Consider the following 14,571-nt stretch of genomic DNA (forward strand, 5'->3'; position numbering starts at 1 on the left):
AACAGAGAGTACAGTGCAGCACCGACGCAACACTCATTCTGGACATGAGGTCGTGGAATAATGTGCAGAGATATTAACATGCTGTGATCTGTGAGTCACGCAGTCAGATGACCGACATAAACACAGCAGTTAGTGAGGTAGAAAAACCTGAGTAAAACAGTGAAAACACAGTGAAGCAGCAATGATCCAGATAGTGCAAGTACATGTTGTTATGCACAGTCAATGAAACAGTTTTACAGTGTCAGACATGTTTATTTAATAAAAAACAACATGTTCTTAAAAATGTTCTTTAAAAGCATTTATTATGTTATTTATTGTGTTATGTAATTGTCTGTAGCGCAGAATTACATCCCTCAACCTCACCAGTTCAAGAGAATTTACATTTTTTTGTGTGCTTCTTTTGTGTTTTCATCCACTAATGCTCTTTCAATGTCCAGCATGTTTTCATTCACTACAATACCCAGCATGCACTGCACAATTATGTCAAACTGCCATTGGGATCCTCCCCCAGTGCAATAAAGAAATCTTCTGATGTAGAAGCAAAAAAATACAGACATGATATTTAGATTCCTAGCAGTAACGATAGCTATCTGGCCTGCTGACCCACCTTCGAGAAACATCATGAGAAGGGCATTTTTGTTTCTAAAGTGGAAAATATGGCACACCAGTTCAGAAGCAGCACATATCACAGCAGTTGTCCATTTCCTCCACAGGTTCAGAGCTGATGCCCAAAGCTCTGTCCACCAGGATCGTTGGAGGAATCTGGTGGTTCTTCACCCTCATCATCATCTCGTCCTATACAGCTAATCTGGCTGCTTTCCTCACTGTGGAGCGGATGGACTCCCCGATCGACTCGGCCGACGACCTGGCCAAGCAGACCAAGATAGAGTACGGAGCAGTGAGGGACGGGTCTACCATGACCTTCTTCAAGGTCAGAACATACATGTTAATTATACTAAAGATAGCACTGAATAACCAGCAGAAGAGAAAATGAGCCTACGTTTGGCCTATGGCCTCCAAATATTACCGTTTAGCATTAGCCTAAACAGACCCCATAGCAAACATTTGTACACAACACAGTGTTTTAACAATACACTTAGAATCTCACTTAAAAAATGAAGCAAAGTTCCCCGAACTAAGAACTTTGCAAGAGTGTTGAGCCTCTTGGATCCACACTAGCAGTAAACTGTTTGTAGGACCCACCAAGCAGGTTACTGTCTACTTCCCCACCATTCTATAGGGTTCTAGACAAGCAATAAGAGCTCTAGCTCCTCCTGGAGGCCTAGATGTATTAAAACTATTTGCAAATTTTAAAAATAGTAAATACTATAACTGTAAAAGTGTTACAATATAGCTTCTTTTATTTAGTGATAGACAACACAGTTGCTCACAGAAAGCTCACACTAATGAATGAGTAAGTGAATGTTTTACTGATAATTAGGTTGGAAACTTAAGCCATCATAAAATGGTGAAAAAAAACATTTAAATTGAACTACTGGTGAACACACTGTCATACAATCCACATTGTTCTACTGTTTTACAGAAATCGAAGATCTCCACCTATGAGAAAATGTGGGCCTTTATGAGCAGCCGTAAGAACACGGCGCTGGTGAAGAACAACCGCGAAGGGATCCAGCGTGTGCTGACCACAGACTACGCCCTGCTGATGGAGTCCACCAGCATCGAGTACATCAGCCAGAGGAACTGCAACCTCACCCAGATCGGGGGGCTCATAGACTCCAAAGGATACGGAGTGGGGACCCCTATCGGTAAGATCTGGAGCAGAGAACTTTGAGGAACCTACAGAGCACTCTCTAAAGTAAACATTCTTCAATGATTGCTGGTTTCAATGAGAAACCTTTAACCTTTAAGTAGTTCCCGAACCTGGCCCTAGAGGACTCCCTACCCTGCGAATTATAGTGTTTGCTCTGCTCCCAAAACACTTGATCCAGTGAACACACTAATTAACACAACCTTCATGAAGGTGGGCACACAAGAATTTGCAGTTCAAGGGGTCCAGAACCAGAATTGGGAACCATCTGCCAAGAGTGGTCCTTCTATGGTAATAGTCACCAACTTGCCTCTGGAGATCCACGTTCTTGAAGACTTTAGCTTCAGCTTTCTTCGACCCCAGCTGATTCATCTAATCATTGATTGGCTGAATGAAGTGAGTTAGATTTGGTTTGGATGTGGAGGTTGGAGGGTTGCTGGGAGGTAGAGTTGGTGACTCTTCTGTGGCATCACTCCATTGCTATTTAGCCAATTTCTACACTCAGAACATCTGCAAATGCCAGAGGTCTCAATATAAACAAGTTATCAGCTAATAGTGTGAGAATTAAATCTTGACCTCAGACTGGAAAATCATATAAAACCTAAGACAATAAGTATGTTGCTACATCAGAGATAACATAACGATATGTTTTCCAGGTTCTCCGTATCGGGATAAGGTGACGATAGCGATCCTGCAGCTGCAGGAAGAAGGGAAGCTGCACATGATGAAGGAGAAATGGTGGAGAGGGAACGGCTGCCCGGAGGAGGACAGCAAAGAGGCCAGCGCTCTCGGCGTGGAGAACATCGGTGGAATTTTCATCGTTCTGGCTGCTGGACTGGTGCTGTCTGTCTTTGTGGCCATCGGAGAGTTCATCTACAAATCACGCAAGAACCTGGATGTGGAGGAGGTCAGCGTGGGCCAGTGCGAGTGGCACAACAAGTTCTGACAGACAGAACGTGTCCAGAGCCGTGGACACTACGACTTACCCACAAAACATTCTTCAGAACTTCTTTATAAACATTTTTTGTTCAGGACAGCCAACTTACGGAGCAGAACCAGGGCTGGTTTCAGCTTTGGATGCCCACAGACTGTACGTGGACGTGACCAGCGCTGAAAAATGAAGCTGGACCGCTTGGTGGGGACGATCCTTACACTGCAGGTTAAGACATGGAGAACTGCAACGCAGCGATTGCAAATCTTTCATAGGGTAGTTAGTTTCAACGTAGTTTTCACGTAGATAAGAAAAACTTCTCTACTGAAGCTCTTTTTTCCTAAGATATCTTTTACGAAAGCTCTGCGATTGTTATGAGCTTTCTCTTTTACACCTGAAAGAGGCTGAACAGGGTGATTTATGCTGAATTAGGACACTTTAAAAAACACAATCTATATATATTAATAACATTTTATTTTAATTGGTGAACATTACAGTACTGGGCAAAAGTCATAGACCACCTTTCATTTCTCTCATTTCCAGTCAAAGCATTGATTAAGATTTTCACAAGAAACGGACGTGAATAACCACTGGGTAAAACAAGTTCCACTGCCTTACGGTCAGTTACTAACCTCAGAAACACAGGCGTTCATATCACTTTAGCCACCACAGAAAGGTGTGTACCTTTATCTTTGTCATAGTTGCCAAGATTGAACATCAAACACACAACAATAGGAGTTCAGACTAAATTAAGGACATAAGTGATTCGTGGAAAAATTCCTTCACAGCTATCAGAACACAGTAATGTCAGCTAACCTCTACACAGTGATAAACCGATGGACGGGTGAAACTAACTAGAACCAAAACACTAGATTAGCCATGTTAGCTGGAGATGTTGAAACAGCTCGATAACATTAAACTAGTTCAAGTGGCTAAAAGCTAAACATGCGCACATCCCCACAGGGGGGCATGCCAGGTCGTCAGGGTCGGTAGCGCAACTGTAGACGATTTATATGCTGGATTCCTGATACGTTTAATCTTCTACGAGAAACTGTCAAAGACTGAAAAGTCACGAGGCTGAAGTCAGTGTCTTGTTCGAATTTTCCCGTTTCCCCTTTGGTGCAGCAATTACATTCTGCCGGCTCAGGCACCATTTAAGGTGGAACCGCCAGCTCCAGTGAATGAACATCTACTCCCCATTGAGCACTCGCTGTCTTAGGTTATGTTTACACAGCAGGTAAAAGTGTCCCAAAACCGATCTTTTTCTCCGTATGTGACACAGGTGTCTGTCAGTGTGAACAGATAAACACACGGAATCTGACATTTTTCAATTACAATTTGAGAGGCTTTCATATGTGGTACTGAAATCCGATCTGTATCCGATCTGCGGCAATGCGACTCGGTTTGAACAGCCAGATCGGAATTCATGCAACTTTTACGTCAGTCCAACTCAACATTAGTTAGGCTCAAAGATTTAGGCTGATGGTTCAGTACCACAAAATTCTAAGAGACTTATCACAGCCGCTCCGTGTTCATAGAGGTTTCAAACTAAACGGCCGAATGTGTCCGGAGGAGCACGACGCTGTAGTGTCAGAGAATAGTTTCAAGAATCTGAGGACACGAGCCAAAGAAGTGGCCGTGGCCGAGTAACGCACCCTTTTTACAGCGGACTCAAACTCATTGTGGGTGATGAGCCCAGTTGTCAACGATTGGAACCTCACAATCAATCCTGTGATGCTGATGAAGACGAAACTGAAGCTCTGGGAGTGACTGGCGTTCCCTGGCCATCATGATTGTTTACCTCTGGATGAGCCATGTGAAGCATGGTTCTTTTGCGTATGCGGGTCAGTTTAGGAGCTGATCTGTTCAGACTGATGTCACATACAGATCACATTTAAGATATAATGTGATCAGCCAAACAAAAAAATTGGATTTGGTGGGAAAATCAGTCTTTGGCCACTTTTACCTGCTGCAAAAACGTAGCCTTGGACACTGACAGCTTTTGAAGGAGAGCATGAAAACTGTTCCACTGAAAGCGGCTGCAGCAGCAACTTTAAATCACGAACTGCATTCAGTATAACGTTAGTCAGCGCTGAGACGCAGACACTGGGGTTCTTTTACTCCGTATGACGAAGTTTGTGCAGTTAATAAAGGAATAATCTCATTTTCCTTTGATCATAGTCAGTTGACAAACCACTGAAACTGAGATGAGGTTGTTTTTGCTTCAAGCTCTAATCCTTGATGAGTGAGCTGTAAACGCTCTGCTCGTCATCGTTGCTGTTGTAATTGCTTTAGCGGAAGCAGCGAGAAATTCCAGCAGGAAAACTGCAGAAATCTGAAAAGGGCCTGTTTGGATCATGAGAAGCAGAAAACACTAAACCAACTTTGGAACTTTGGGAATGTTTTCTCTTAAACAAGTTTTCTGCTTCTTTCTGACACTGAAAAATGAACGAAAACTTGTACTTCATTTCTGTTTTGACTGGAAATAATAGCTATAATTCTTTGCACAGTGCTGTACGTGCTTAATTGTAATGACTGGTTAGTGATTCTGGTCTCATTTCTTTATATGATTTAACTCTGGAAGCATCTTTCTTCACCCATTTATTCAAAATCCTCCTTTTCCTCCATTGTGTATGCAGTGATTCTTCTTTTATATCGTTTGACTTCTAGGAAAATGCATGTAAATGTATTTTGGGTTGCTAATGTCTCTTTCTAATGTATATTCGAACGGTGGGGACGTTTCATTTCCTTGTTTCCTGTTCCTGTATCCATTCTTATTTCCTACTGTATTCATATTGTTCTTCTGTACGTAAGTTTTATGGTTATGAGTGGGTGTACGGATGTGTAATCAGCTGTATATTCTGCCGTAAAATCACTCCTGGCTGTTTTATGACTGTTAATGCTTAGAAATACAGATATTTCTGGTTCGATATTTTCATTTTTTGGCATTTCGGCTTGTTTTTTTGTTCACTTCACAATCAAAAAGTGACCCAAACAGAGGACGAACTAAACTTGTGGTTCTAGATCTAGTGCATTTTCCACTTGCTTGGGACAGAGACTCCATAATAACCATGATTAAGGATTGTAAGGTCTTTTTGGGCTACTAGCATGTCACTGCAAAGAGTCTAATTTGGCTAATTTGCTAGTTAGCTTAACTTATGTTCCCAAAAGCATCTACAATGACATACAATCATGTGTAGAGTGAAGCCAAGGTTCGGTTTTCTCTCCTGAGAGAGTGAACTGCTGCATTAGCTATCTTCTTTTCTAGCTATCTTAGCTGAAATGAACAGTTCAGTGAAAAATTGACCAATTTAAATAAATCTTTTGGCATAAATTACACCATTTCCCATTCACCCCAGATGAAGTCGATTAGCCAAGACATATTTGGAGTCCACATTTTGCTTCTTTAGCTTTAAACTGGAATTATGAGGCTAAAGCAAACAGTAGAAGTCAATAGTCTCTCAAATCTTTAGACACTGGGTGATTACGTTAGTGCTCACATGATGCTCAGCGTTCTTGGACCTCATGGGTTACGAATGCATTCAGTTGGTCTTATTCGTGATCTTAGTCACTTTATCTTCACTTGGAAAAGTAAACAATTTGAGAAATTGTCATTAGCTTCAGCTGCAAGTGTTACCAAACATAGAGGAGGATGCCTTAAAATTCCTCAGGTCTAAGAGGAGCCAATGCTGAGCACCAAAAATGATCAAACGGAAACTTTTGGCAGTGATGTCCAGTGGAAAAAACACAATTCCAGTTCTCTGGTGTCTGGCTTTCCTAAAGTGGGACTACAATATCACCTCATCTCAGACCCAAATTTGTAGCCTAACTGGGGCCCACATCTGTAGTCTAATTGGGGCCCACAATATTAATCAGCTGGGGCCCACATATGAAGTCTAACTGGGGCCCACAATATTAATCAGCTGGGTCCCACATCTGTAACATAACGGGCCCACAATATTAATCAGCTGGGGCCCACATCTGTAGCCTAAATGGGACCCACAATATTAATCAGCTGGGGGCCACATCTGTAACATAACTGGGGCCCACAATATTAATCAGCTGGGGCCCACATATGAAGTCTAACTGGGGCCCACATCTGTAACCTAACTGGGGCCCACAATATTAATCAGCTGGGGCCCACATATGAAGTCTAACAGGGACCCACATCTGTAACCTAACTGGGGCCCACAATATTAATCAGCTGGGGCCCACATATGAAGTCTAACTGGGGCCCACAATATTAATCAGCTGGGTCCCACATCTGTAACATAACGGGCCCACAATATTAATCAGCTGGGGCCCACATCTGTAGCCTAAATGGGACCCACAATATTAATCAGCTGGGGGCCACATCTGTAACATAACTGGGGCCCACAATATTAATCAGCTGGGGCCCACATATGAAGTCTAACTGGGGCCCACAATATTAATCAGCTGGGGACCACATCTGTAGCCTAAATGGGACCCACAATATTAATCAGCTGGGGCCCACAATATTAATCAGCTGGGGCCCACATCTGTAGCCTAAATGGGACCCACAATATTAATCAGCTGGGGGCCGCATCTGTAACATAACTGGGGCCCACAATATTAATCAGTTGGGGCCCACATATGAAGTCTAACTGGGGCCCACAATATTAATCAGCTGGGGACCACATCTGTAGCCTAAATGGGACCCACAATATTAATCAGCTGGGGCCCACAATATTAATCAGCTGGGGCCCACATCAGTAGTCTAATTGGGGCCCACAATATTAATCAGCTGGGGCCCACATCTGTAGTCTAATTGGGGCCCACAATATTAATCAGCTGGGGCCCACAATATTAATCAGCTGCGGCCCACATCTGTAACCTAACTGGGGACCCACGTCTGTAACCTAACCAGGGCCCAAATCAGCTGGGGCCCACATCTATAGTCTAACTGGAGCCCACAATATTATAAACTGGGGCCCACAATATAAACTCATTTGGGGCTCATAATATTAACAAACTAGGGCCCACATCTGTAGTCTAATTGGGGCCAACAATATTATAAACTGGGGCCCACAATATTAAACAAAAACTATTAATACACTGATTACAGTATAAAAAAAAAGCTTATTGTGGCATTTTGTGATAAATTACATCACAATAAGGATAAATATTGTCATATCATCCAGCCCTAAATCCAACTATTTGATTACTTTTTGATCATTTTCGACTTTGAACGCAGGGTAAGATGGCACAAAAGCTACATCAATGTTTTTACATAACTAATGTCTGAAACCAATTGATGCTCCCCAAACTTAAATTCAGTACTACACTATATCATATTGGCATGTCTTACTTTTTTACACATATAAAGACAAAACAAACAAGACTTTGTTGAGTTGGTGAGAAAGGTCTCTGGGTTCCTCTTTCTAAAATGCACTGTATTACAAATCAGACCCCATAAGCAGCTCTCAGATACGACCTCCCTCCCTAAACCACACGCTGCATTTCCTCTGCTGTCACCTATTCACCAATTTCCATACAATTATCAGACACAGCTTCAGGCTAAAGCCCAACAAAGAGAGCGTCCTGCAGTGGACTGTGGATTTATTAAACACAGAATGAAAATCTGATCACATGCAGGTCAAACATCTTCACTTTAAAATTGATTTAAGATTACGGTCCACAGATACAATACCACCAAGGATCTGCTCCTTTTACATGCAGGCTTTCTCTCTGCTCGTAGACCACAGCCGCAAAGCCACAGTACAGGCAGACAGATTACACCAGTGTCAGAACTCGGGAAATGGCCAGTGGAACCATGCTGCTCCACGTCAGATACGTACACTCCCTCTACCAGACGAGGAGCAGTAGGAGTGATCTGAGCTGTAACCTGCACTGCAGATTCTCCACTGTCTCCGGATGTGTTTGTGTGGAGGAATGTAGATTCTGGGGTTCAGTGGAGGAATAATCTCCACAGCAGGTGGAGGAGGCTCCTCTGAATATGGAGATTTAGGCTTATTTGAGAGTGGCTGCCAGTCATTTCCTACCGGATTTAAAAGCAGCTCTAAGAGTGGCTGTGAACTGCTTTACTGACTGTAACTCAGACGTCTTCCCATAACAAAATATATAACGACCCCAAGCCCCCTTTGGAAATGTTTTTATTTTTAATTTTTTCAGTATTATTTGGTGAAACAATGCAATGAGTCAGTGTTGAGGAATTCGATATTAAGAAGATTGTAGTTTAAATTAAGAAGTCACTGGCAAACTAGCTCGAATCTACGATAAGAGGAGTTAGACTAACACTAATGCGCTAGATAGCTGTCTAGTTTACACTTTTCCACAAAACATAGTCTAATGGTAGATTCATAGACACAACTCACACTGACTGACATATCCATACTCCACCCACCAATGTGACTGACGTATCCATACTCCGCCCACCAATGTGACTGACCTATCCATACTCCGCCCACCAATGTGACTGACCTATCCATACTCCGCCCACCAATGTGACTGACGTATCCATACTCCGCCCACCAATGTGACTGACATATCCATACTCCGCCCACCAATGTGACTGACCTATCCATACTCCGCCCACCAATGTGACTGACCTATCCATACTCCGCCCACCAATGTGACTGACGTATCCATACTCCGCCCACCAATGTGACTGACGTATCCATACTCCGCCCACCAATGTGACTGACCTATCCATACTCCGCCCACCAATGTGACTGACGTATCCATACTCCGCCCACCAATGTGACTGACGTATTCATACTCCGCCCACCAATGTGACTGACGTATCCATACTCCGCCCACCAATGTGACTGACGTATCCATACTCCGCCCACCAATGTGACTGACCTATCCATACTCCGCCCACCAATGTGACTGACCTATCCATACTCCGCCCACCAATGTGACTGACCTATCCATACTCCGCCCACCAATGTGACTGACCTATCCATACTCCGCCCACCAATGTGACTGACCTATCCATACTCCGCCCACCAATGTGATTGACCTATCAATACTCCGCCCACCAATGTGATTGACCTATCCATACTCTGCCCACCAATGTGATTGACATATCCATACTCCGCCCACCAATGTGATTGACATATCCATACTCCACCCACCAATGTGATTGACATATCCATACTCCATATCCATACTCCATCCACAAATGTGATTGACATATCCATACTCCATCCACAAATGTGATTGACATATCCATACTCCATATCCATACTCCATCCACAAATGTGATTGACATATCCATACTCCATCCACAAATGTGATTGACATATCCATACTCCATATCCATACTCCATCCACAAATGTGATTGACATATCCATACTCCATCCACAAATGTGATTGACATATCCATACTCCATCCTCAAATGAGACTGCCCAAAAATGTGACTGATATATCCATGCTATACCCACAAATCTGTTCGCTCTGTCCACGCTCTGTCCACGCTCTGCCCATGCTAGCATGAATGTGATTTTTAGCACCGTTCTGTAAAGCTTGTCCTATTTTGTCCAAATGAATATGGAACTTTTAATATATTCCTTTTTTCGTTGTTGTTTTGGTGCCAGAAAACAACAGAAAACATAGCAAAAAGTCTGAAATCCCTACCAGCTCACTCCGGATCCCCTTATGCACCATGACTTTATCCTGTCTTTGATTATATGAGTATAACCAAAGTGCTGAGGGCATACTTGCTTCCAAACACACGCCCGGCTACATAAATCACCAGCAGCCGTCCGGCCACAGTCTTTAATGAAAACATTAATCAGAGCCCCTACAGCGCGGCTCAGATCAGATCAGTCTGATTCAGATCTGATACAGCGGCAGAGATCAGCTTTATCACTGCAGGTCAATACAGGCTAAATAATGGAAGTGTTATATTAGAGTCCGACAGGAAATGACTGGACCCCTGATACGACCTCAAACAATAACTCGAATGACTTCCCTCAGCCCACCGCCAGATTCTAATCATACAGTGCTGATGATGCAGTCAAACCTGGAGAATTACGGCAGAGAACAGGCAACTTAGAGTGATTCCTGTTTAGGCTTTGAACTTTTAAAGAATTCACTAATTATTCCTGTCATTCTGCTGTATTATTTACTGTAATTATGTAGTTTAATTATATACAGGATAAATAAAATACACTCACTGGCCACTTTATTAGGTTCAGTTGCTTGTTAACACAAATAGCTGATCAGACAATCACACGGCCGCAACTCACTGCATTGAGGCATGTAGAGGTGGTCAAGACAACTTGCTGAAGTGCAGACCGAGCATCAGAACGGGGAAGAAAGGGGATTTAAGGGACTTTGAACGTGGCGTGGTTGTTGGTGCCAGACGGGCTGGTCTGAGTATTTCAGAAACTGTTGATCTACTGGGATTTTCACGCACAACCATCTCTAGGGTTTACAGAGAACGGTCCGAAAAAGAGGAAATATCCAGTGAGCGGTCAGTTGTGTGGACGAAAACGCCTTGTTGATGTGAGAGGTCAGAGGAGAACGGGCAGACTGGTTCCAGATGATAGAAAGGCAACAGGAACTCAAATAACCAACCAAAATCTCTGAGGAACGTTTCCAACACCTTGATGAAAGTATGTCACCAAGAATTAAGGCAGTTCTGAAGGCAAAAGGGGGTCCAACCTTTTACTGTACGTAATAAAGTGGCCAGTGAGTGTAGATCCACACTTTGTCCACAAATGTGACTGATCTGAATTACATTTACATTTGATTTATATTCTGTACTATTATCAACAAAAGCAACAACAACAACAACAACAACAACAACAACAATAATAATAATAATAATAACTTATTAACTTCTTGCATATAGTATGCTTTTCCACAAAATAAAGTAAAAGACTAAATAAAACAAAATAAAAATTGAAAACAGTTAAACTATATAAATAAATAGTAATAAAAGAAAATAAAAGTGAAAAAAACAACATATTTTTGTTTTTTTATTATTATTTTAGAATTAAACATTCTGAGGGAAAAAAAACAACTATTATAAAATAAAAATCAAAATAAAAAATGAATTTAAACTATGCACCATAACAGTCATAAAGGAAAATTCAAGTAAAAATCTGAGAAACAACATATTTTTATTTCATAATTTTTATCATTTTATAGTTTAAAATTCTGCATTTTCTTAATGTAAGGACATTTTCTGCATTGCTTTTAAAATTTTGTCATCCTCTTTTAGTCAAAAGTTGTATTAAAAAAATTAACTTTTTTAGTACTTTTGTACTGTACCTTATGTCAACAAAAATAGTTTAAATTGAGCTTACAGTAAACAACTGTACACACAACAATAACTTTTCATCAAATTCAAATCATAATTAAATATCTCCACTTCTACTGAGAAAGATTTAAAGTTTAGAATCTGGACTTTCCACACAATTCCTCCACTTGTTTCACTCAGCTACAAGAAATAATTCATCTAAAATGAAAACAGCACCTTGTTGTTGTCGTGATAACTTTGACTTTTAAGTTGGAGTGTTTTTACTGTGGATGCAGCCTCCATAAAGATGGGGCTTACATGACAAAAACATGGTTATTTGACTTTACATGATTCAAATGTTTATGCCAGCACATTTACTGTCTTTCAGTTTACTCACTTTTTCTCAGGAACTGTGTCAATGTAACATGTAAACCCTGTAAATTCAAGACACCATTCTTTACAGGATAACTGGGTGCCTATATGCAGGTCAGTGTTGTACAATCTGACCATAAGAGTGAAATAAAGTCAGCTCTCTGCCCCAAACTGCAGTGACTGTCCTGAGAAAGATTACAGTGTTAATCCTATCAGATGGAACCTCCCTCAGCTTCTCTCAGCAATATTACCTGTAGTCCTCCAGCAGTTCTGCACCAGATACCAAACACTGAAACTAAATACAGAGACCAAACACAGAGAACAAACACAGCTACCAGAAACAGACCTTACACAGATACCAAACACAGAGAACAAACACAGAGACTAGAAACAGACCTTACACAGATACCAAACACACAGACCAGAAACAGACCTTACATAGAAAGCAAACATAGAGAACTAACACAGACACCAGAAACAGACCTTACACAGATACCAAAAACAGATCTTACACAGAGACCAAACACACAGACCAGAAACAGACCTTACACAGATACCAAACACAGAAAGCAAACACAGAGACCAGAAACAGGCCTTACACAGAAGGCAAACGGAGAACAAACACAGACACCAAACACAAACACCAGAAACAGACCTTACATAGAAAGCAAACACAGAGAACAAACACAGAGACTAGAAACAGATCTTACACAGAGAACAAACACAGAGACCAGAAACAGACCTTACACAGATACCAAACACACAGACCAGAAACAGACCTTACATAGAAAGCAAACATAGAGAACTAACACAGACACCAGAAACAGACCTTACACAGATACCAAACACAAAGACCAGAAACAGACCTTACATAGAGAGCAAACACAGAGAACAAACACAGAGAGCAGAAACAGACCTTACACAGAGAATAACAGAGGGACCAGAAACAGACCTTACACAGATACCAAACACAGAGACCAGAAACAGACCTTACATAGAGAGCAAACACAGAGAACAAACACAGAGAGTAGAAACAGACCTTACACAGATACCAAACACAGAGACCAGAAACAGACCTTACATAGAGAGCAAACACAAAGAACAAACACAGAGAGTAGAAACAGATCTTACACAGAGAATAACAGAGGGTCCAGAAACAGACCTTACATAGAGAACAAACACAGACACCAGAAACAGACCTTACACAGATACCAAACAGAGAGACCAGAAACAAACCTTACACAGATCCCAAACACAGAGACCAGAAACAGATCTTACATAGAGAGCAAACACAGAGAACAAACAAAGAGAGCAGAAACAGACCTTACACAGATACCAAACACAGAGACCAGAAAAAGGCCTTACACAGAGACCAAACACAGAGACCAGAAACAGGCCTTACACAGAGACCAAACACAGAGACCAGAAAAAAGCCTTACACAGAGAACAAATACAGAGACAAAATACAGAGACCAAACAATGAGACCAAACACAGACACCAAACACTGAAACCACACACAGATCAAACACAAATCAAAACATAGAGATCAAGCACAGGGATAGAGAGATACAGAGAGAGGGGAGTGAGAAAGGAGAGAGGGGTAGAGATAGAGAAAGAGAGGTAGAGATACAGTATAAACTCTGTAGTTGTGGTGGTGGTGGGGGGGGGACTGGTGTGGGGGGTTCTGTATTAATCTGGCGGCGTAATGAGAGTTTAAGGGTTTGCGTTTCTGATGAATTCAGGGATTGGACTTAAACTGCTTTCATTTTGTTCGCTGGACTTTAATCTCCTGACCCTGCCATCTTAATCAAAACTGGGAGTAGGATTATAATCCACCGCGAAGCTTCGGCCGGATTAGAGGAAGTGACCTCGCCCTGCAGCACATCTGCTTCCTCCAATCAGCAGCCGCCGTGTAGCGCCCAATAATCACACTCTCACTGTGTATTTGAGTAAAACAGGCTGAAAAGATCTTTTCTCCCACAAACTGGAGAGTCTGAGTCACAGAAGGACGGCTGAGAGGCTGCGGCATCAAAACAATAAATAAAAATAAGTAAATAAATAAAAAAAACAGCTGATGTTTTTCTGTTATTAAATCCCCCCTTAAATCAAATGTAATCAATCCAACATGTTTCTTTTTTAGTTGCCTCAGACTGAACATAATAGACTTGATTATGAGGTTCTTTTATAACATTATGTTTAATATACAGACCTTCCTTTTTAAGTAGCATTTGTTTACCTGATTGCCATCTACACTCACCA

The 14,571-nt window shown here is 41.7% G+C and overlaps 1 protein-coding gene across 3 annotated transcripts in view; it reads left to right on the forward strand.

Annotated features, from left to right (window-relative positions):
* Positions 1-5,640, forward strand: part of grik1b (glutamate receptor, ionotropic, kainate 1b) — a 59,627-nt gene extending 53,987 nt beyond the window's left edge. For all 3 annotated transcript variants that reach the window (XM_017681508.2, XM_017681507.2, XM_037546852.1), the window contains 3 exons: positions 714-931; positions 1,544-1,769; positions 2,428-5,640. In XM_017681508.2, the coding sequence (XP_017536997.2) occupies positions 714-931; positions 1,544-1,769; positions 2,428-2,717 (734 nt within the window). In that variant the 3' untranslated portion in view covers positions 2,718-5,640. The remainder of the gene's footprint in view (positions 1-713; positions 932-1,543; positions 1,770-2,427) is intronic.
* The last annotated feature ends 8,931 nt before the right edge of the window (positions 5,641-14,571 follow it).

This window comes from Pygocentrus nattereri, chromosome 17 (assembly GCF_015220715.1).
Source record: "Pygocentrus nattereri isolate fPygNat1 chromosome 17, fPygNat1.pri, whole genome shotgun sequence".
In the NCBI taxonomy this organism is placed as follows: domain Eukaryota; kingdom Metazoa; phylum Chordata; class Actinopteri; order Characiformes; family Serrasalmidae; genus Pygocentrus; species Pygocentrus nattereri.